Genomic DNA, 23,414 nt, shown 5'->3' with positions numbered 1-23,414 from the left:
GTAGGTTGTAGAAAACAGTTATCTATTTGAACTAGTCTGGACTTAGTCTGATCACCAGTATCTTATTTTTTAGAGCTCATTTGCACTGTCCCAGATTTTTTTTTTAAATAAAAATTTTGATCAGGACTTCCCTGGTGGCGCAGTGGTTAAGAATCCGCCTGCCAATGCAGGGTTCGATCCCTGGTCTGGGAAGATCCCACGTGCTGCAGAGCAACTAAGCCCGTGAGCCACAACTTCTGAACCTGTGCTCTAGAGCCTGCGAGCCACACCACTGAGCCGGCACGCCACAACTACTGAAGCCTGCGTGCCTTAGAGCCCGCGCGCCGCAACTACTGAGCCCACATGCCACAACTACTGAAGCCCGCGTGCTCAAGGGCCTGTGTGCCACAACTACTGAGGCTTCGTGCTGCAACTACTGAAGCCCGCGCGACTAGAACCCATGCTCCACAACAAGAGAAGCCACTGCAATGAGAAGTCTGTGCACCACAATGAAGAGTAGCCCCTGCTCGCTGCAACTAGAGAAAGCCCACGCGGAGCAACGAAGACCCAATGCAGCCAAAAAAAAAAAAAAAATTGATCAAAATAGACAATTTGCTCCATATGATCAGCAAATTTGGTGATTCACTTCATTACCCTTTTGGGTAATTCAATTTCTAATTCAAGTTCTATATAGTTTTGTTCATATAAGACAGCATTAGAAATCTGATTTTGTTCATCAGTGGGTTGAAAAGAAGATTATACTTTTCATATTTGCTCAGTGACATATATAAATCTGTATTTAATTTCCTCCAAATGAAATGTAATCAATGGTATTTGACTTGAGCCAAAGAAAGAGAAAGGTGGCTTAAAAGACAGGAAGTATTGTTCATTAATTACTTTTAACAACATTTTCTACCTTACTCTGATTCAAAAAGCAAATAATCATTTAAAAAATATGGAAAGCACAAAGGTACAAAAAAATTTAATCATCCATAACTATTCTACCCTCCATTTTAACCATAAATAATGGTTTGATGTATTTATAATACTTTTATAATTTTTCTACATTTTTATAAACTATGGCAATGATACTCAAACTTGGTTAATTACTAGAATCATCTAAGTAGTAATATTTTAAAAATTCTGATGTCTAGACTTTGTCCCAGCCTATTTACTTATGATAATTAGTAGTGGGCTGAACAATCAAACAGTTCACAAGAAATTCTGATGATAAGCCAAGTTTGGGAACTACCTGTCTGTGAAAGCACATTTTTTAGAGTGGTGGTTATATCAAGGGCACATGGGACCCAGACCCATTTAATAATGTTGGCAGCTTCTCTTTGTTTGTTTCATCCTTTTTCTGCCCATAACCTCCCTCTTGGAGTTCAAAAACATGTCCACAACCAACCTTCTTTAAAAAAAAAAAAAATCAAGTATGAGAATGCTGTTAATTCAGTCCTGACCAAATAAAAGTTTTTCAAAGATTCATTCAGAGAAAAAAAAGTATGAACAGGTTATATGAAACTTGAGATGTATAATGACAGGTGTTAAAAATAAGATGTATTTCCTGATAGCAGGGAAATAAAAAATTTACTAAAAAACTTTCTACATGGTAGATACCCACTATACAGAGGTACCAATGTTATATAGCTTAAAACTCTTACCTTTCTTCTAAACAAGAGTTTTAAAAAAATAATAATAATTCAAAGATCCTTTTCAAAGCTTCCCAGGCAAAGGGAATCTTCCTTCCTGGATTGATGACATGTCAAAGCTGGAGCTAAACAACTTTTATGTTCTCTAGGCCACCAGTGGTGGCTTTCAAACTTTTAAACTATGACCCCACATCAATTAACTCATTTTATATCATGACATAGACACACATACATATGCATATACAAATATATGTGTGTTTGTGTATATTCACACATATACATATACACATATATTGAAACAAAGCCCTGATATTGTTTATTGCTTCACCCAGAAAAAAATGCCAAATGCCATCTTGTAAATGCAGAAGAAATGATAGAATTAGAAAAATCACTATTTTGCAACTACCAAAATAATAACTGATACAAATATCATTAATCTGGATGCTAAAATCATTGGGTAAAAAGGATATTCACACAATCTCAAACTATAACTTCACATATTATTTATTAATTACAAAGGGGGAAAGATATCTTTACAATGAAGATATCTAGGAGAGATTGCTGTACCCAAGTGATCAAACTTATTATATAATGGGATAAATGTCATTATGTACCTTCCCTCGATATGATTCACTGGCACATATCTCACATCATCTATGTAGTACTGAAGGTCTTTTTGAGTTACTTTAGTTATTGCTGTATATACCAATATCTAGAATAAACAACATTTTCTACGATGTAAATTATATAACCAATAATAACAAAATTATCAATATGTTTGGTGAATAAATTTTGGACTAAGAATAAAATGGTACATTTATTCTCACATGTATATACCTATTCCAAATGTATTATTTGTGATGAAAACACTTTCATAATTATAAAAGCATACCTGATATTTGGCTAATTCTGCTTGTAATACTTTCACTTTAGATCTTTCTTGTTCTAACGCAGCATGAAGTGAAGTTACCTATAACCAAATATTCAATAAAAAAAGACTTTTTTTGGTCTTTTTTGGTAAATATTCTTAATTGTTATTCACAATGATGATTTTTGACTATGAGATTAATGAGCATTAGAAGAGAACCTCTATCCTCACAAACAATTTCAATTAGGCATTTTATTCAGCTGTATATTAAAGATATGTAGGGCAAGCTCACTGTTCTAAGACAAGACCAAAGACTAAGGATGGGAAGGGGAGAAAATCAAGTCCATGAACAGGATAAGTTCTGTCTGTCCTTTCTATCTCTATATTCAGCCCACATCAACTAAAATACAACCTTATCTTCCCCTATTCTTTAGGACATACATACCTCCCTCAGTTCAGTAAACAGAATTTTCAATCATTTGTTATTACATAATAATAATGAAGTATGGTTTGCAGTATTGATGGGCTGTGTTTTTGTTTAGTCAAGTTTCATAATTCAGGACTAAAGAACAGCTTAATATAACCAGTCCTATATATAGTTTTTCTTACCTGTATCGTTAGCTCATTCTTGATACTTTGTGATTCATCAACTTGCAGAAGTATTTCTGCTTTATCTTTCACTGACAAAAAGGAAAAACAGCAGTATAATCTTTTCAATCACTCAAATACTTTAACAATACTTTTAGTGAACCAAGACAGCAATGCAGTCAGGCAAAGATGAATTGTCCTCATACTTAATGTATTCCTTGACCCTATATATACCTCTTTATTTTCACTGGTAAATTCTGATCATTATTATCACCACAGCAGCTTTTATTGGAAATTCTACATTTCTGTGGTGTTAAAATATTAATTGTACAGATATGACAAAAGATTAATTTTTTCCATTTATACTAAAAAGGACAAGGACAGAGAAAATAAAATATTTCACATAGGGAAAGAAACTTTAAAATGCCTCGACTAATCTTAAAGCAAGATTTTAAAAACAATGTAGAGTGTTTTTGTTTGTTTTGTTTTGTTAAATTGTCAAGGTGTGCATATCATAAGGCCCACAAGAATTATTTTTATATGACTTTTCATACCATTAAAGCACTATCAAATAAGTGTTAGCTCATATGAGCACAGTTAATCATATAACATCTGTGGTATCAGAACTGTTCATTTGTCTAGAGGTTTTTCCCTCTTTGGGGAAGCAAGAGATCTGTTCTTTGGCCTCTGTGTTCCCTAAGCTTTAAAAATTTCCACATGGCTGACAATTTACTTAATCTATGGTAAAGGCTAATGCATGAAAAACTAATTCTTCAACTTTGAAAAGCTAGGAGAGACTGAAGAGGTAAAACTAATAAAATGAGTAAAGGAGGAAATGTTCAAATATACGAGTACTGATATCACCACAGCTCCACCAATATAACTCTGTCATTCAAATTTATTTTTCATAGTTTAATATGATATGCACTAAGGTGAGATGCTGTGTCAAGAAACAAATCACAGTCCCTTAAGAATCAACTTGGGAACTTTTACAAATTATACTTTCTACTCCTCCATCCTCAGAATTAAACGCACTCACTGAGAACTAGTGATTTTTAACAATTATGTAATATTTTAACTACAGTCAATTTTCCTATAATGCTGTTTTGTGTTTCAAAGAGATTGATACATCGGGGAACAACATGAACATAACATGAATTGTGTACTTAATGCTTAAGCACAATTTCATGAATAAAGCCACACCCATGTACACACCTCAAATATCTACCCGCTATTTCAGCGCACTGTGTCAAGAACCACACCAACTTTGCATCCTTCCATCACTTAACAGTAACACACACAAGCTGCAACCCTTCTGAAACCTACTTCTACAGCAAACTTTAGGTTGTCTTCAAAGTAAAGTGCCATATTTATTACAGTATTTATGTGTTCAACCATTTTAACATGTATAAAACTGTTACTGTTTTTATTAGGTTCCTTTTTTTTTAATGTGTCACTGATGAAATTTTTGAGTATTGTATGCTCCTAACTCCATTTTCCCCATAAACTTTGTGGTTTTAACTGTATGATTTTATAGAGATTAGTGATTTTTAGGAACACATGTTGTACTGTAACATAACTGACTGTATTTGCATTTATATTATAAATGTTAGTTTGTAAACTCTAACGTACTGTATTTTTCATGTCATGGTCCTCTATAAAATTGTTCTACTTGGACTACTTATAGTACGGAGTATGGACACTGATATTATTTACTGGTAGCCATTTTTAATCTATTTTTAAAAATTTATTTATTTTATTTATTTTTGGCTGTGTTGGGTCTTCGTTGCTGCGCGCGGGCTTTCTCTAGTTGCGGCGAGCGGGGGCTACTCTTCGTTGCGGTGCGCGGGCTTCTCACTGCAGTGGCTTCTCTGTTGCAGAGCACGGGCTCTAGGCACACGGGCTTCAGTAGTTATGGCACCCGGGCTCAGCAGTTGTGACTCGTGGGCTCTAGACCACAGGCTTAGTAATTGTGGTGCACGGGATTAGTTGCTCCATGGCATGTGGGATTTTCCTGGACCAGGGATCGAACCTGTGTCCCCTGCATTGGCAGGCGGATTCTTAACCATTGTGCCACCAGGTAAGTCCCTTTAATCTATTTTTGAGAGTAAGTTTTTATCAGTTAATTTTCTCACTTTTCACAAATGTTTCCTTAAGGAATATTACTTTATTTTTAGGTATTTAAAAATCATACATCCAATGTTCAATGATACCCTTACTTTCTTCAATTAGAAATATATCTTGTAAACAATTATTTTCATAATTTTATTCATTAAATGATCCACATGGAGCTCAGTGACATGCATATCTAAATTAACCTCAGGATATTGATATCTAATTGTTCAAATAATGCCTTTTCCCATTATTTAACTTCTATTTTATCACAGTTAAGCTTGTAACAGTTATATTATAAAAATCGTAAAATTATAAAAAATGTTTGACTCTACTTCAAGACTGTATATTCTGTTCAGCTGGACATGATTTCTGGTTTTTGATAACTGTTATTTAATAGTTTAAATATTTGGTTGGACAATTCCGCTCCCAGTATCTTCATATTTGAAACAATTTGGGGTATCTTGTTTACTTATCCTTTAAGGTGAGCTTCATAACTTCTCAAGTGCTGTACAGTACTCACAGGAGCTATATTTGGGATTTCATTAACATTTGTTAACAAGGGAAATTGTTTATTACACTTAATTTTGTCTATTCAGAAGACTTTCTCATCTATTCATGTCTTTCTCTATGCCTCTTTTATGGTTCATTTTCTTTTGCAAATTTAATACACGCTTCCCTTTCTGTTATTAATGGAAAATTTTCAGAGAGCTTTCAAGGGTAGCATCACTAGGTATTCACATTCAGGAATGCAACTGATTTGGGGGGTTTCATATAACATCAACTTTACTAATGTTATTATCTCTAACCTTTTTTGATTGATTTCCTTGGCTTCCTGCTGGTAATCTACTGCCAAAAGTTTAGAGTGGCAGCAAAAGTATGAAGAGTCGGGGTGGGGAGTGGGAGGGGTAGAAGGAAAACCTAAAATCATGACAGGCCTTCTCCTCTAATAATTAATAAACAAAATCTTAAGCAAATGTTTTCTTGTTTTCCCTCTAAATATACTCCAATAATTTATAAGAATTGAAATTTCAAGAGTTTCTTAGCTGAATAGTTGTAAACTTGTGTAATACTAAGGTGCTGCAAAAGAAACTGTAATAATAAAATTATCAACAATAATCCAGTTTGTATCCTTTTGGGAAACCTTTTTATTTTGTTGAATTAATAAATCATATATCTTGAAAAGTTATCTTCAAATATTTTTAAGATTAACTTTTAATTCTAAAAACACAGAAATCACTTACTTTCACCTTCCTGAAGCATTTTCAATAACTGTGCATTTCTTGCCTTTACTTCTTTATACTTTGCCTAATAATCAAGGAAAAAAGATTTAATTTTTAAAAAGTAAATGATATAATTAATGATTTACTACCAATTTATGGAGCTATGAATTCTAGGCTTGCTCAAAGACATAAATTACTTCTGAAAGAAAAAAGATGGAGGAAAATGTATTCACAACTGTCTACTACTTAATTAAATCCCTCGTATAATAATACAAATCAATATTATAGATGACTGTATTTAAGAAGAGTAGAATAAAAGTGGAGAAAACTCAGAATAAAACTAAATTTTCCTGAAGAGTCTTTCTCTTTTCTTCCTCAAATAAAATCCTTACACAATTCAAAATAATTATATGAAAACAAAAAGAAAAATGATTCATAGTTCTATACCAGTACTATACTAGAACTCTCTGTATCTGTTTTTCATCTGCCACTGTCCAATATGTGGCTACTAACTACTGGAAACGTGGTCAGTGTTACTGAGAAAATGACTTTCAACTGTCTTTAGTTTTATTTAATTACAATTTTTATTTTATTTAATTTTTATATATAAAAATTAAGAATTTTACTTTTATGTATTTAAAACCCATGTAGTGTATTAATTTTACACCACGTGTAGTAGTTACTGTACAGCACAGTTTTATATTTGCTCAGTTAAGGCTTTACTAATCTTTTGTTATTTCATTAACTAAATATTTTTAAAGTAATTTTTGAATTACTTTACTTATATTTTGGCTGAAATGAATTAGTAATTTACTGAAATATCTTTCAATTATTTTTCAACTTTAAAAAAATGGCTTAGCTTCTTTTCAAACTACATGAATGACACAATTATACATTATAAACAATTTTGGAATTGTGTTCCCACATTAACATCCATATTCCAGGGAATTTTTCCCCTACACTACTCTTATTCAATGTGTCTTATAGCACACACTGAAGTATTTATAAATATTTAATATATTAGTACATTAGAGAAAACAATATATTTAGTAACTATAGAAATACAAGAGGTCAGGGAAAGAAAAGAGATCAATATAAGAAACTTGTCATTTCTTCTCTCAACATGTACACAGATATGTACAGAAGTTACCAGATTCAAAAATCTTTCTTGTAAAACAAATTTGATATATTTTAAATTAAGTCCAATAGATGACTTTTACTAAATACTCTGTCCAGTAAATTGCTGAGGATAAATCAATAATGTTACTGAGTAATACTGAAGACAATACACTGAATGGAAGAAGTAAACATAAAAGGGAGTAGGACTTTTGAGAAGCTAAGTAATGAAAGAGGGAGATAAGTCAGATGGAAACATAAAAATATGAAGGGGAAAAATAAATACAGTCAACTACAACTATACTCACTATGAATATAGAAATATATCTACTGGGAATATAAAACTGTATCTACTATGAAATTCTCACTCTCAGGGTTTCAGTCAATGTTAATATCTCATCAAACTCTATCTTTAGCTCAAGCCTTTTCTCCAAGGTTCAGATCAGTGTATATGGAAGCATGTCTTTAGTTAGTCTTCAAGATCTAAAGCCAGCTCATAAGGCAAAAATTGCAAATGAACAAAATTACCCCTGAATATTCTTTATACTGCGATAAAAATAACATATATAGTTTTGCATTTACAATACTGAACAGTAAATGTATCTATGAAAACATAAGACTATAAAATCCTAGTACTGTGCAATTTATAATAAAGAACATATGAAATATACAGTGCCCTCATTATATTTTTAACTTCATGAAAAAGAGAACACAAAGTTAAACGCACATATGGTGTGACTCCAATGTGTCCAACACAGATGTTCAACATCCTGAACATCTATGCCTGCATCCACAGCCATTTCAAACTCAACATGTCCAAAATGAGATCTATTAGTTCCGTTTCCCCAAACCAGTTCAAAATGTGTTCCTCCTCTTACACTCAGTACCTGTTAATTTTGTTACCAGACAGTCTTCACTCCAGGCCTCAGCTATGTGCATTATCTTCCACAAAACAATTCTCATGTCACTTCCCTTCTAAAACCTTCACTGCCCTCTCCTTGTCTAAAATGCAAATGCCTTCAAATACTGACCTCAACTAACACCCCCAATCTCACCTTCTACAACTTTGCATTTCTCTAAACGTCAGTAACAATGCATTTCCTACCATTCTCGTGCCTTGTATGCACTGTTCTATCTGGAAAAACTATCTTTTTTTTGGTGAAACCTTTACCAAATTTCAGTAGCAGCAACGGATTCATTCCTGTTTCTGGGCTTCTGGAGCACTCTGTCAGATCTCAATCACAAATTCTACATTGTACTGCAATTACTTATATGATTATCTTCTCCATTAGACTATGAGCTTCTTACTAACTCATCTTTGTATTCACTGTGCCTAACACATGGTAAGTGCTCAAAAAAAGCAAAAGAAAATATAAATGACAAAGAAAAAGCTAAGGCAGAATTGGGTGCAGTTCAAAAAGGTTTTTAACAGGGATAATTCTTAAAGGCATGAGTAGACGAGGAAGGGAAATGTAAGAACCAGCAGGGCTGGAACTTGACTTTTTTTCACTATTACATACACAGGGTCCAGAAAAGCACCTGGCCTATTACAGGCATTCAACAAATAATTGTTGAGTGAATAAATATTAGTTCAAAAAGAGAATGATACTTGAGATGAATAAGAGATTTTTTTAAAAGCCTAATAAGAAAGGAGGAGAGTAATAGGTTTGTGGTTTAAAAAAAATTGTATAAATGACAAGTGTTGGCAAGGATGTGAAGAAATTGGTACCCTTGTTCATTGCTGGTGGAAATGTAACATGCTGCAGCTGCTATGGAAAACAGTTTGATGGTTCCTTAAAAAGTTAAACATAGAATTACCATATGATCCAGAAATTCCACTCTTAGGTATATACCAAAAGAATTGAAAGCAGGGACTCAGATACTTTTACACCACTGTTCATAGCTGTATTATTCACAATAGCCAAAAGGTGGAAACAGTGCAAGTGTCCATCAACAGATGAATAAACAAAAAAATATGGTATATACATACAGTGGAGTATTATTCAGCCATAAAAAGGAATTAAGTTCTGATACGTGCTACAACATGAATATGCATGCTGAAAACATGCCAAGTGAAATAAGGCAGACACAAAAGGACAAATATCATATGATTCCACTTATAGGAAGTACCTAGAATAGGCAAATTCACAGAGATTAGAGGTTATCAAGGATTGCAGTAGAAGGGGAAATAGGGAGTTTAATGGGTACAGAGTTTCTGTTTGGGATGATGAAAAAGTTCTGGAAATAGACAGTGGTGATGGTTACACAACACTGAGAAAGTACTTAATGCCACTGAATTGTACATTTAAAAATGGTTAAAATGGCAAATTTAATGTTATATGTATTTTACTATAATAAAAATATACTATCATTCAGATTATATATAATTAATGAGTTAAAAAAACCTAAATAGCAGAAATATTATTTCTATCAATCAAATATTAAACATATTTCAATATAATAAAAACAGAAAATGTACAAATTTATAGAATTATTTTAGTTTACAACAGTAAATATATACAAACCTCCCACTGAGTGATCACATTTTTCAGCTTCTGGATTTCAGCATCTTTTCTTTCAAGTTCCAACTTTAGTCTTTCAATTCTTCCGTCTTTTAGAACTACTTCCTAAAGGGGGAAAACACCATTTTAGAACTAAGACAGTTCTGCCAATTCTGATTTACAATATCCTTTTTGAAAGGTTTAAGAGGAAAAAAAAGTCCCAATTTTAATTCATTTTCTAAAGCAACCTAAACTGTTGACTACATTTCCACTTGTACTCAATTTTATAAATGTAATTATGTACAGTACAAGCAAATAAGATACTTATGCCTAATCTCAAACTACAAACATAACCTAGAACAATATCAGGGCTTTGAAATGATATTTCCATCCTGGAATAAACATACTAAAGTGGTCTCTGACAAGTTGTTATTAGTCTATCTTAAAAACCTAAAAGAATTGAAAACTTATGAGAAAAATACAAAATAAATAATACAAAAAACCAAAAATAGCTTTTCTCTATATTAGCAATTAACACATAGAAGATATAACTAGAAAAAACATTTTCTCCGGATAGCAATAAAAAATATCCCTAAGAATAAAATTCAGTAATTTTCAGGATCAATAAATGATAAAATACTGAAAAGGACAGAACAAAGCATGTTTTTAGATAGGAAAACTAAGTATTACTAAATATTAATTTGTACATTCAATAAGATTTCAATAGAAATTTCAATAGAGTTTTTGTTCTTTGGAACTTAGCGAGATAGTCAAAACTTCACCTGGGAGAATACAGGAGAGAAACAAAAAGTTAATGCAGTAGAATTTGCCTACCAGATAATTATATATTATACAGCAAAAATAATTAAAACAGCATGTCATGGCACCTATGTTGACACAGCAATGTAACAGAAAAGAAAGTCCAGAAAGAGATTTAAAACACAAGAATTTATTATAATATAACTATGGTATTTTAAAGAAGTGAGAAAAGGCTGAATTACAGAATAATGGTAGTATATAGGACAAATGGCTAACTGGAAAAATCAAGTTAAATGCCTGCCATCTTGTAACATACACCAAAATAAATAAATTTAAATGCAAAAAGATCAACCCAAAGTCATACTTTTCATAAGAATATATATTGGTTCTCTTTATCTAATGAGTAATGTGGCAACAATTTTATTCCAAAAATACTCACTGAGCACCTATGCTGGGTGCTGGGTGTACAATGGTGAACAGAACTGAAAAGATTCTTGCCCTCATGGGACTTGTCTGGTGGAGGAGGCAGATATTACATAAAGAAATGCTGCAATTAGAAACCAAGGTTTAAGCAGTGACGAAAAGAAACACAGGGCTATAAAGGGAATAATGTGGATTATTCCTTGGTGGATCAGGGAAGCTCTGAGGCCATGACCCTTAAGATGAACCTTGAGTGACTGGGTAGGAATTGGCTAAGTAAAAAGTGGAGGGAGATAAGAGCTTTCCAGGTAGAAAGAACAGTATGTATAAAGGCCCTGAGGCAGAAAAGAGCCTAGAGAATTTGAAGGATAGTAAAGAGGCAAGCATGGTTGGAGCTTAGTGAAGAAGATGATAGTATAAGATGATTTCGGAAGAAAAAATTTAGATCAAAATTAGAAATATACATACTATTATAATGGCCCCAAAATCTCATTTCCAGGAATTTATCTTAAATAGATAAGCGAGGGGGGAGTAACTATGAAAGTGTTCACTGCAGTTAAAACAAAAAATTGGACATCAATTTAAATGCCCAACAATAAGGATATAGGCTAAATATATGACAAATTTACAAAACTGAAAACTCTGAAATCACTAAAAATGATGATACAGAACCATGAAACACATCTGTATGATCCCAAAACTGTAATACTATATACAAAGAAAAAATCCTGGAAGGACATACACCAACATTTTAATAACTCTCTTAGAATTATTATGGAAGATTTCACTTTACTGTTTAAAAATTTCCTTTCATCAAAATTGTTTTATACTGAGTATATATCATTGAATAATATAAAATAGTATTTTAATTAAAAAAAATAAAACCACTTAAGTATTAAAATAAACTCTTTATAATATTACTAGCTAACATCTTTGAATAGGAAAGCTCTTCTGAACATAGTATGAAAGGGAGAAAACAAAAAGGAAAAGATTGATAGATTTAACTTGATGAAAAATCTCCAGAAACACTGAAACAAAATCAAAAGGTAAATGAAAAAAACTAGAAAAAACAGTTGCACCTATATGCAGGCATATGACCAATAAAAAATCAAAAAGTGTACAACCTCAGTAGTAAGCAATGTTATATCAAACTGGTATATTTAAATTTTTTCCTCAGTGTGGGTAACTGAAAGCAATTTAGCTATAAACATTATTATTTAATGTAAAAATATTACAGTTGACCCTTGGACAATATTGGGGTTAGGGACGCCAACCCTCTGAGAAATCAAAAAATACTCATAGTCGTATATAGTCAGCCTTCTGTATATGCGGTTCCTCTGCATCTGCAGATTCAACCAACCTCGACTGAAAAAAATCCATGTATAAGTAAACCCAAGCAGTTCAAACCTGTGTTGTTCAAGGGTCAATGTATTACTTAATGATCTGAATTGCTCACCATCTCTGTATTTAACTGAAAAGTGGTCCATGTAAGTTGCTACATGATTGGGGAAAAAGTGTAAATCCACAGAAAAGTAGGACCACAGCAAAGTATCAATGGTAGTTTTCTCCAAGTGAATGAGATTAGGGTCAATTTTTTCCCACTGCATCTGCAAATTGGGGATCATAAAGATGCCTATCAACTTCACAGTTAACTGTGAGAACTGAATGAAATAATCATTTTAAGTACTTAATAGAATATCTGGCAAATATATACTAAGCCCTCAAATATTTTTGCCATCATTAAAATTTCTTCACTTATCAGTTATTTCCAGAATTTCTACAACAAACATCACTTTTTAAATCAGAAAATCATATTGTTTTAATGTATACCCATTTTTATGAAGTCCTATATTTCATTAAATAAATTTTAAACTTATCTTCTAAGTAGAAGACATTATACTAAAATGAAGATAAAAGGGTGTATAAGTCTATGTCCACAAGGGATTTGTAATCTATTAAGAATAGTAACAGGGCTTCCCTGGTGGTGCAGTGGTTGAGAATCTGCCTGCCGATGCAGGGGACACGGGTTCGAGCTCTGGTCTGGGAAGATCCCACATGCCGCGGAGCGGCTGGGCCCGTGAGCCACAATTGCTGAGCCTGCGCATCTGGAGCCTGTGCTCCACAGCAGGGGAGGCCGCAATAGTGAGAGGCCCGCGCAACGCGATGAAGAGCGGCCCCCGCTTGCTGCAATTAGAGAAAGCCCTCGCACAGAAACGAAGACCCAACACAGCCATAAATAAAATAAAAAATAAAAAAAAAAAAAGAATAGTAACAAATAAAAATGTGCTGTGTGAAATGTGCCATAAGAAAAACAAAATGCTATGGGGTATAGAAAAAGAAGGAAAGATCATATCCAGGTTTTCTGTGTTTGGGATTGGGATAGGGCAATGAGAGAGCTTCAGGGAGGAGATGGCATGTGAAATGAACCTTGAGCAAAGCTGGGAAGGATCCAGCACTGTGATAGGAGTGCTCTGCTCTAGCTAGGAGAAAAAACTGCAAAGAGTACAGCTGAAGTTACTTAGGCCGAAGCTACACTGTAGAACAATGCTTTCAAACTTACTTGACAGTGACCCATGTTAAGGAAAGTTTTATATCATGACCCAGAATGCACATACATGTCAGTGTATATATGTATATTTGTATGTTATATATATATACACATATACACAGAAACAAATTTCATAAAATACGAACAGATGTCATATACGCTGACAACTTTTTTTTTTGATTAGTGCTGGCAGCAATCTACTAAATTGATTTCAGGACTGGTTAAATGGGTTGGGACTCTCAGTCTGAAAAGCTTGAGGGCTTTAAATGTCAGGTCAAGGACATTTCCACTTGATTCAACAGACACTGAAGCTTAGGGACATGGTGTGGCAGGATGGAAGTCTTGCTTTTCAAAAAGTCATCTGTTGGGACTTCCCTGGTGGTCCAGTGGTTAAGACTCTGCACTTCCACTGCAGGGGGCACAGGTTCGATCCCTGGTCAGGGAATTAAGATCCCACGTGCCGTGTGGTGCGGCCAAAAACTTTTTTTAAAAAGTCATCTGTTAGCAATGTATAAGATAAATTACCTAGAATTAGAAGGCAGGATGCAGAAAGACTTACTAGGTTACTGAAATAATACCAGTAAAAGATAATGAGAGCCTAAACTAGAGAAATGTTAATAAGAATGGAAGAGAAGATAGATCTGAGAACTATTTCAAAGATTAAAAACTCCCAAACCTTGAAAAACAGAAAAGTGAAACAGGAGGTTCAGAGTCTGACTATCTGGATAAAATGATAAAACCAAAAACAGAAATGATGAAGTCAAGCCAAATGCTTGGTTTGGAGAGTAAATGATGACCTCGAGTTTGGACATAGTGAGTATAAGGTATTCACAGAACAAGAGAGTGAAATATGCCACAAAGACAACTGATAAAACAGAGCCCCGAAGGCCATTAGAGGGAATGCCAGTGAAGCTGTGGAAAAGTTAGTAAACTCATATCCTGCTGCTAGAAGACAATGTTGGTAACACATCAAGAGCAACACAGATGTTTACATGCTTTGATGCAATTACTATTTTTAAGAATGTATTCCAAGGAGAAATTCAGCAAAAAATTAAATATATGAATATATTCAATGAATATCAAGTGACCAATTCTAAACAACCTAAATGTTCAATATTAGGGTAATGACCTTAAACAAATTACAGCACGTTGATTTGACAGACTATAACCATGGTTTACATAAGGGGCTACCAAGAACTATAGTCCTTATCATCAGTTATTTTTTAAATACCTATACACGTGGCATTTTCCTAGAAAAGTACTATTCAAAAATGAAACCAAATGTTAAGACTGGTTGAACTAGGATGGATTTATTTTTCACCTTTAAAAATTTCTGGTACATTAATGTACAGTTTAAAAGAATTTTAACCTTTGCAAAAAGAAGGGCTTTCTTTCTCTGAAAAAGGAGTGCAAGGGAGAGAGGAAGGAGGTAGATAAAAAGATTATTTTTAATGGCCTCAATCTTTCTTTTTTCCCCACTATACTCAATGACATGACAAAAATCCTAATATTTTTAATGATGAAAAGTTTTGCACGTGCAAAATAATATATAAAGGAATGACACAAGGTAAAAAGAAAAATAAAACAATATGCAGACTGTGTGAACATTACCAGTATTTTGGCATCCCCCATGTGCCTCTCCCCAATACATCCCTTCCCCCCCCGAAAATATCCACTATTATGAATTTTGTGTTTGTTATTCTCTTCCTTTGTTAGTCTTTTAGAACAATATCCCTGAGTAATATATTAAATTTTCTATATTTTGAAATTTATATAAATGGCATCAAACTATTACTATTTGGTGACTTGCTTTTTTCATTAAAGATTATGTTGGGGTTTTTTTTGTTTTTTTAAATAATTAATTAATTAATTAATTATTTTCTTTTTGGCAGTGTTGGGTTTTCGTTTCTGTGCAAGGGCTTTCTCTAGTTGCAGCAAGCGGGGGCCACCCTTCATCGAGGTGCACGGGCCTCTCACTATCGTGGCCTCTTTTGTTGTGGAGCACAGGCTCCAGGCGCGCAGGCTCAGTAGTTGTGGCTCACGGGCTTAGTTGCTCCGTGGCATGTGGGATCTTCCCAGACCAGGGCTCGAACCCGTGTCCCCTGCATCGGCAGGCAGATTCTCAACCACTGTGCCACCAGGGAAGCCCAAGATTATGTTTTTGATATTCATCCATGTTGCTATGTATTGCTGTAGCTCATTCATTTCTCCTACTGATTTTGTTGTCACAAACAACTGAGTTTGAATCATTCTTGTTGAAGATGTCTTCAGGGTTTAATCTAACGTAGAATTTCTAAAACATAGTCTCCCCATCATCTTCAACTTTAAAAGTTAATGCCAAATTGTTCTCCAAAATGGTCATACCAAATTACATTACCACTAGTAATTTGTTACTGTTGTTCTACAACCTTACCATATGGCATATTGTCTGATTCCTATCACTAGTCTTCACCTTCCTTCAGTTTTTCCTAGGCACTGCAGTGAAATTAGTATTACCATACAGAACTTTGTCCTCTGCTCAAAAACTTAAAAAAATTCTTTATTATCTCCTGACTAAATCATAAATCAGGCTTTTAAGTCCTCCACAATCCCTCCAAACCCACTGTGCCAAACTTATACTATGCTCCTCTTTGAATTTTGTCTTAATTAAACTGGTTTATTCTTCACTGCCTCCATTCTTTTACTCTGACATTCCAGTTTCTTCTCCCTCACTTCTTCATGTTCAAATTCTACTGTCCCTTAAATTCCAATTCAAAAGCTATTTTCCGACTTCCCTGGTGGTCCAGTGGTTAAGACTCCGCGCTCCCCATGCAGGGGGGCCCAGGTTCGACCCCTGGTCAGGGAAATAGATCCTGCATGCTGCAACTAAGAGTCTACATGCCACAACTAAAAGAGCCCGCATGCTGCAACTAAAGATCCCACATGCTGCAACTAAGATCCCACATGCCACAACTAAGACCTGGCACAGCCAAATAAATAAATAAGTATTTTAAAAAAAACCCACAAAAACCAAAAGATATTTTCTCCTAAGAAAGCCATCTCTCATCTCCATTCCTATAAATTACCTTTTTTGGATCTACCACTTTCCACCTTGTACAAAAACAATTATCAAGTGCATGCTGTGTACAACATGCTCTGCTAAACATTTTACATCATAATCGCTAATTTTCATAACAGTGCATGAAAGGCAGGTAATTTCATTCCAATGTAACACAGCTGATAAGCTGCAGTGTTATATTTTGTGTTATTAGGTTTGATTTCAAAGACCGTTCTCTTTCTACTATACTGCACTGTCACTTTGGTTTTAAAATATCATTAACATTACTTAATAATTTAATTAAACTTATGTGTACCCAACTTTGCCCTACAGAAGATCTGAAACATCTAATTATTTGCTCAAGTATATTAATATCATTCTTACTATCTAACAATGATCTGAGATGGCTTAGAAAAATAAGAAGATACAAACCACAACGGGGAAAATCATAATCAATGTAAAAAGAGGAAACAAATATGCTAACTATAAATGTTAACACAGTTGCTTGCACTGTACATAAAATTTGACAGTCAAGACAAGACAGGAAAACACAAAATTTAACTCAATGCCAGAAAGGAAGAAGCTCACAAGTACCTCAGGGCAGGCAAGGATTTCCCGTACTAAGTTGAAAATAGATTTTCATGTGGTATACTGTTTTTATAAAGCAATATTATTGCTGCATTGGAGTGACAAGTTCTTAAGAATCTGGCTTCTTTTGTGTCCTATATAACACAACACAGCAAGTGTTTAATTTGTTGAATGACTAACCATTAAGTATTGGAGGTCAATATAAGGTAAAGAACAGATTCACAGTTTAAGAGGAAGTAAAAGAGAAGACTGGTGGTTGTGGTGAGAAAAATAAATGCAGACTTAGAGGTCTCTATAGGATAAGATCTTTTCTTTCTTTCTGTATTTCTCCAAACAATATTTTAAAATGTGAATACCATTCTTAGCTTGTGAGCTTTACAAAAACAGACTGCTGACCAGCCATAGTTTGCAACCCCTGGTCTGCAGGATAAAATTCTAACTTCTTAGTTTCACATAAAAAGACCTTTATAATCTAAATCCAATATATTTCTCTAGTCATGTTATCCCACACTCACTTAAGTCTATACTTCTTAGATGCAGAATTTTTCAGTTTCCTGAATATTCAGTCTAAGGCTTTTCATAGCTCTGGGCCATTGTTCTTGCAGCTCCCTTAGGTTTTCTCCATTTCTCAGTTTATACAGTTATTCACCATTCAAAATCCATCCTGAATGTCACTTCTTTATATACCTTTCCCAATTCACCCAAGGAGTGATCTATTACCTTCCCTATTCAAAAACCTCTTTTTTATTGTTCATATCTCTCTTAAAGCCTTCATCATGCTGAATGATATTTTTACAGTCTCCCTCCTCCTATCCCCACTACTCTGTCTAAGGCATGGATGGTCTTATCCATCTTGATATTCCCACTCCCCTACATTGGTGCCTAACAATACCTAGCATTATAGCACATGCTCAATAAATATTCATCAACTAAAGAAGTATTTCATACTTTTTAATATAAGTATCTATGTGTAATAATGACTAAGATAATATCCTAAAACTGTAAATTTATACAATCATAATTGGGTTCCACTGCTTAGGTTTTTTAAAAAAGAAAAATAATTTCACTGTGATTTTAAGAGAATTTTCTATTTTACATGCCTGGTTGTGTTCATGAGCTGTGCAATTATCTGTTCCATTATATTCTGTAAGCTGTTCTCTTCTTTTTTCTCTAATAAGAATTTTATGAACATCATCTTCCAGTCTATTGAAGAATCCTCCATCATGTGATAAAGTCTGAGAAGAACTCAATTCCTGTCAAAAATGAATTAAGATTTACTATCAATCAATACAAAAGTGCATGCATTTAATAAACCTGGTCAGCCACTAGAAGGATAGAGAATGAAAAAAAAATAACATAGAGACAATCAACCATCTGATTCTTCTCTATCTCCAGAAGATAACCAGTAGAGATACATTTGCAAATGTCCTTTATTTCATATTTTTTGAGTTGGGTGTTGATTTTTACATTATTTTTTATCCATATACCATACAATTTACCCATTTAATTTGCATATTTAAATGGTTTTTAATATATTCACAGAGTTGTACAACCATAACCCATTTATAAAGTTACATCAGCCCAAAAAGAAACCCAGAACTTATTAGCATCATTTCCCATTCCCTCCTAATCCCTCCCCTCAGCTGTTCCCTAGGCAACACTAATCTACTTTGTCTGTATAGATTTGGCTATTCTGGACATCTGATATAAATGAAATCATACTGTATAAGGTCTTTTGTGGCTGGCTTCTTTCACTTTGCAAAATGTTTTCAAGATTCATCCATATTATAGCATCTATCAGCACTTCACTCCTTATTGCCAAATAATATCCCACTGATGGATATACCATATTTTATTTCTCAATTCATCAGTTGATGGACATTTGAGCTGTTTCTACCTTTTGGTTATTATGAATAATGCTCCGGTAAACATTCATGCAACAAGTTTTTGTGTGGACATGTTTTCAGTTCTCTTGGGTATATACCAGGAAGTAGAATTGCTGGGACATATGGTAACTCTATGTGTAACCTTTTGAAAAATTGCCAAACAGTTTTCCAAAATGACCATACTATTTTACAACCTGTCAATGTATTCAGTGTATGAGGCTTCTAATTTCTCCACATTCTCACCAACACTTGTTATTATACATCTTTTCAAATTATAAACACCCAAGTGGGTGTGAATGAGATTCACTGTGGTTTTGAATTGCATTTACCTGATGGCTAATGGTGCTAAGCATCTTTTCATGTGCTTATTGGACATTTGTATATCTTTGTGAAAAAACGTTTATTCAGATAGCTTGCCCAATTTTTTTGTTGTTTTTTTGTTTTTTAAACTACATGTGAATTTATTATTAAAAAAAATTTTTTTGGGCTGCACCACACAGCACATGCAATCTTAGTTCCCCAACCAGGGATCGAACCTGTACCCCCTGCATTGGAAGCGTGGAGTCTTAACCACTGGACCGCCAGGGAAGTCCACTCTGCCCAATTTTTAATTAGGTTACTTTTTATTTTTGAGTTGTAGTTCTTTATAAATTCTAGAAACAAGTCTCTTATCAAATACATGATTTGCAACTATTTTCTCCCATTCTGTGGGTTGTCTTTTCACATTCTTGACAGTATCCTTAGTATCACAAAAGTTTTAATCTTGACAGAGTCCAATTTATCCAAGAAATCACTGCCTAACTCAGGGTCATCAAGATTTACTCCTATATTTTCTTCTAAGAGCTTTATAGTTTTAGTTCTTACATTTAAGTTTATAATCCATTTTGAGTTATTTTTTGCGTATGGTGTGAGAAGGGGTCCAAATTCATTCTTTTGCATGTGGCTATCCAGCATCATTTGTTAAAAGATTATTCTTTTCCCACTGAATTGTCTTGGCACCCTTGTCCAAAATCAATTGAACATAAGTATAAAGGCTTCTTTCTGGACTCTTAATTTTATTCTTTCAACCTATATGTCTACCCTTATGCCATACCACACTGCCTTAACTACTCTAGCCTTATATTGCTCAAACTTTTACAGTATATTTAAAAACAATTTTTACATAAATTCTACACACAAATGATAAGGAGCTAAGACTGTATCACAATCTACTCAATTATGTAAAGTCAGAGATTTTATATGTTCTCCAAGAAAAGTATCATTTCCTTTCCAACTTCCTGTTGCATGACAGAGACTGAAGAAAATGTTCCTCTCACTCTCATAGGTTTTCCCTATGTCCCACATTCTTGAGCTTTAATATTCCCAATTTTACCCATTTCAACTGTATTTGTCAGCAAATGACCCAACAGTTCAATGACTGTTCATCCTTTTCCTTTCACCTTATCTTAGAAAGTGTTTGAAAGAAAAAAAAAGTGTGTATCAGTGCTTAATATACAAATAATATTTAAAATATTTGTAGAGCACTTTATATTTTGCAAAGCACTTACAGAAACATCCCTTTAGCTGAATCTCATTAACACTGTAAGAAACTGATAGAGCAAGAATAATTTCCCCACAAAGTAATCATAGTCACAGGAAAGTTAAATAACTTGCTCATGAGTGATTCTACTGCCAAGTGGTACAGCTATAACTCAAAGTCTACTGCTTCATAAAATACTTCCATTCTGGTAAGACTTCATTTTAAAGCAATGAATACAAAAATGCTTAAAACACTGCTGAGCTTCTATGGAAGGTATAGCATGATGATGGCAACTAATCAGCCTCTGGATTTCACTACTTTAAATAGTGCAGTTCCAACTAATGTCCTCTGTTTTTTGATAGCTGCTACCATTACCAGCATGCCTATCCCAAAGGGTACTCTGTCCTTGATATTTTTTCTTTAGCGAGGCATAAAATTTCTTTTCAGCCTAAGGACAGAAGTTTTCAAAAGATACCTTGACAGGAAACTACAGAGAAATGAAACAAAAATGAACCAACAACGCCCCCCTCCCCCAACACACACACCTCAACAGAAAAAAGACAAAAATGCAGCAAGTGTTAAGAACACAGATTCTTTAATAAGTCTAGCCAATTCAATTTCAATTAATTAAAATTCTGAGCACCTATTACGTGCCAAGAATATAATGAAAAAGACAGTATGGTGTTTGTGTAAGTATAGCCTTATAGATCACTGGAACATAATTAGGAGACAGGACATAAGCCTTCACATTTATGGTCAATTTATTTTTTATGAAGGTGTCAAGTTACTTCATTAAAGAAACAATATTGTTTTCAACAAATGGTGCTGGGAGAACTGGATATAAACATGCCAAAAGTGTATTTGAACTCTTTCTTCACACTACGCACAAAAATTAACTCAAAATTAGATCATGGAGAAGATTCTGTGAAGATGGCAGAGTAGCAAGCACCAGGAACCTGTGTCCTCACACAGACAATAACTGCACTGGCAGAATCTGTCTGATTTTGGAACAACTATTTTGGAATTCTGAAGTCTGTTGAAGGCTTGCAACTTCCAGGGGAACTCTGGGATGGTAAACTGCAGTAAATTTTGGTCAGTTTCAGCTCTTAGCACAGTAGCAACTACCCATCCACCACCCTCAGTGATGTGGCAGGCAGCTGTGTACATGTTCCTGGAGCAGCTTGTACACAGCTTATGGGAGCCAGGGTGGGCAGCAAGGAGCCTCTCCTCCAAATAATGGGGATCTGTGTTCTGGTCACTAATCGCCGCTTCTGATTACAGAGGTGCAGACCAAGAGACAAAGAGGCAGACAGCCGTTGTTGCTGCACCTCCCCTCATTGTTGCAAGCCCCTCCCCCTCTAGCTGAAGTGACTTCCAGTGGATTTAAAGAGCTAGTGCCCTTCCCCTCCCCCCTCATATTTTGCTTTTCCACTTTTGAGAGCCAGACTTTAAAAAATAGGCCATTCATGGGCTTCCCTGGTGGCACAGTGGTTAAGAATCCACCTGCCAATGCAGGAGACACAGGTTTGAGCCCTGGTCCGGGAAGATCCCACATGCCATGGAGCAACTAAGCCTGTAAGCCACAACTACTGAGCCTGCGTTCTAGAGCCTGCGAGCCACAACTACTGAGCCTGCAGGCCACAACTACTGAAGCCCGCACATCTAGAGCCCATGCTCCGCAACAAGAGAAGCCACTGCAGTGAGAAGCCTGTACACCTCAACAAAGAGTAGCCCCGCTTGCCACAACTAGAGAAAGCCTGCACGCGGCAACAAAGACCCAACGCAGCCAAAAATAAAATAAATAACAAATTAAAAATATATATTAATGTTTGAAAAAATACAATAAAGACCAGCTTATTAAAAAAAATAGGCCATTCAAAAACAACTGCCTGTAAGGGGAAAATTAGAAAGTGACTATGAATGCCCAAGGAAAGGCTATGAAAAGACCTAAGACATTAAGTTTACAACAATCAAAAAAAACCAAAAAACAAAAAACCCCAAAACAGTAATAAAAAACACCAATCCCTGAGGAAGGAGGAGAATCTGATTTCCAGAGTTACCATATTACTAGACTCAAATGTCTCATATTCAACAAAAAATCACAAGGCATACAAAGAAACAGGAAAGTATAACCCATTGAAAGTAAAAAGAAATCTATAGAAACTGTTCCTGAAAAAGACTTATTTATGGCAATTGTATTAGACAAAGACTTTAAAACAACTCAACTGTCTTAAAGATGCTCAAAGATTTAAAGGAAGATGTGGAGAAAATCAAGAAAACAATGTGTGGACAAAATGGAAATGTAATTAGGGATTAAAAAAAGAAACCTAAAGAGATGCCAAAAGGAAATTCTGGAGCTAAAAAGTACAATAACTGAAACAACACATTCACTAGAGTGACTGAAAGGCAGAATTGAGCAGGCAGAAGAAAGAATCAGTAAACTTAAAGATAGGACAACAGAAATTATCTAGGCTGAGGAACAGAAAGAAAACAGATTGAAGAAAAGCAAACAGAGCCTAAGGGACCTGTGGGACACCATCAAGCAGGCCAACATACAAATTGTGGGAGTCTTAGAAGAAGAAAAGAGATAGAAAGGGGCAGAGAGAATATCTGAAGAA

At 34.5% G+C, this 23,414-nt stretch overlaps 1 protein-coding gene and 1 non-coding gene across 2 annotated transcripts in view; one reads left to right on the top strand and one right to left on the bottom strand.

Moving 5' to 3' along the window:
• GKAP1 (G kinase anchoring protein 1) overlaps positions 1–23,414 on the bottom strand; it is an 80,999-nt gene that overhangs the window by 532 nt on the left and 57,053 nt on the right. Inside the window, exons 9-13 of the mRNA XM_036854132.1 lie at positions 18,492–18,644; positions 10,064–10,165; positions 6,444–6,507; positions 3,109–3,179; positions 2,524–2,601 (exon numbers count right to left, since the gene is read on the bottom strand). Coding sequence (XP_036710027.1) covers positions 2,524–2,601; positions 3,109–3,179; positions 6,444–6,507; positions 10,064–10,165; positions 18,492–18,644 — 468 coding nt within the window. The remainder of the gene's footprint in view (positions 1–2,523; positions 2,602–3,108; positions 3,180–6,443; positions 6,508–10,063; positions 10,166–18,491; positions 18,645–23,414) is intronic.
• Positions 14,139–14,211, top strand: TRNAG-UCC. Its single transcript has one exon. It is a non-coding gene; the product is annotated as a tRNA-Gly (tRNA).

Source organism: Balaenoptera musculus, chromosome 6 (genome assembly GCF_009873245.2).
Source record: "Balaenoptera musculus isolate JJ_BM4_2016_0621 chromosome 6, mBalMus1.pri.v3, whole genome shotgun sequence".
Taxonomy (NCBI): Eukaryota; Metazoa; Chordata; class Mammalia; order Artiodactyla; family Balaenopteridae; genus Balaenoptera; species Balaenoptera musculus.
This window is presented reverse-complemented; position numbering and strand designations above follow the sequence as displayed.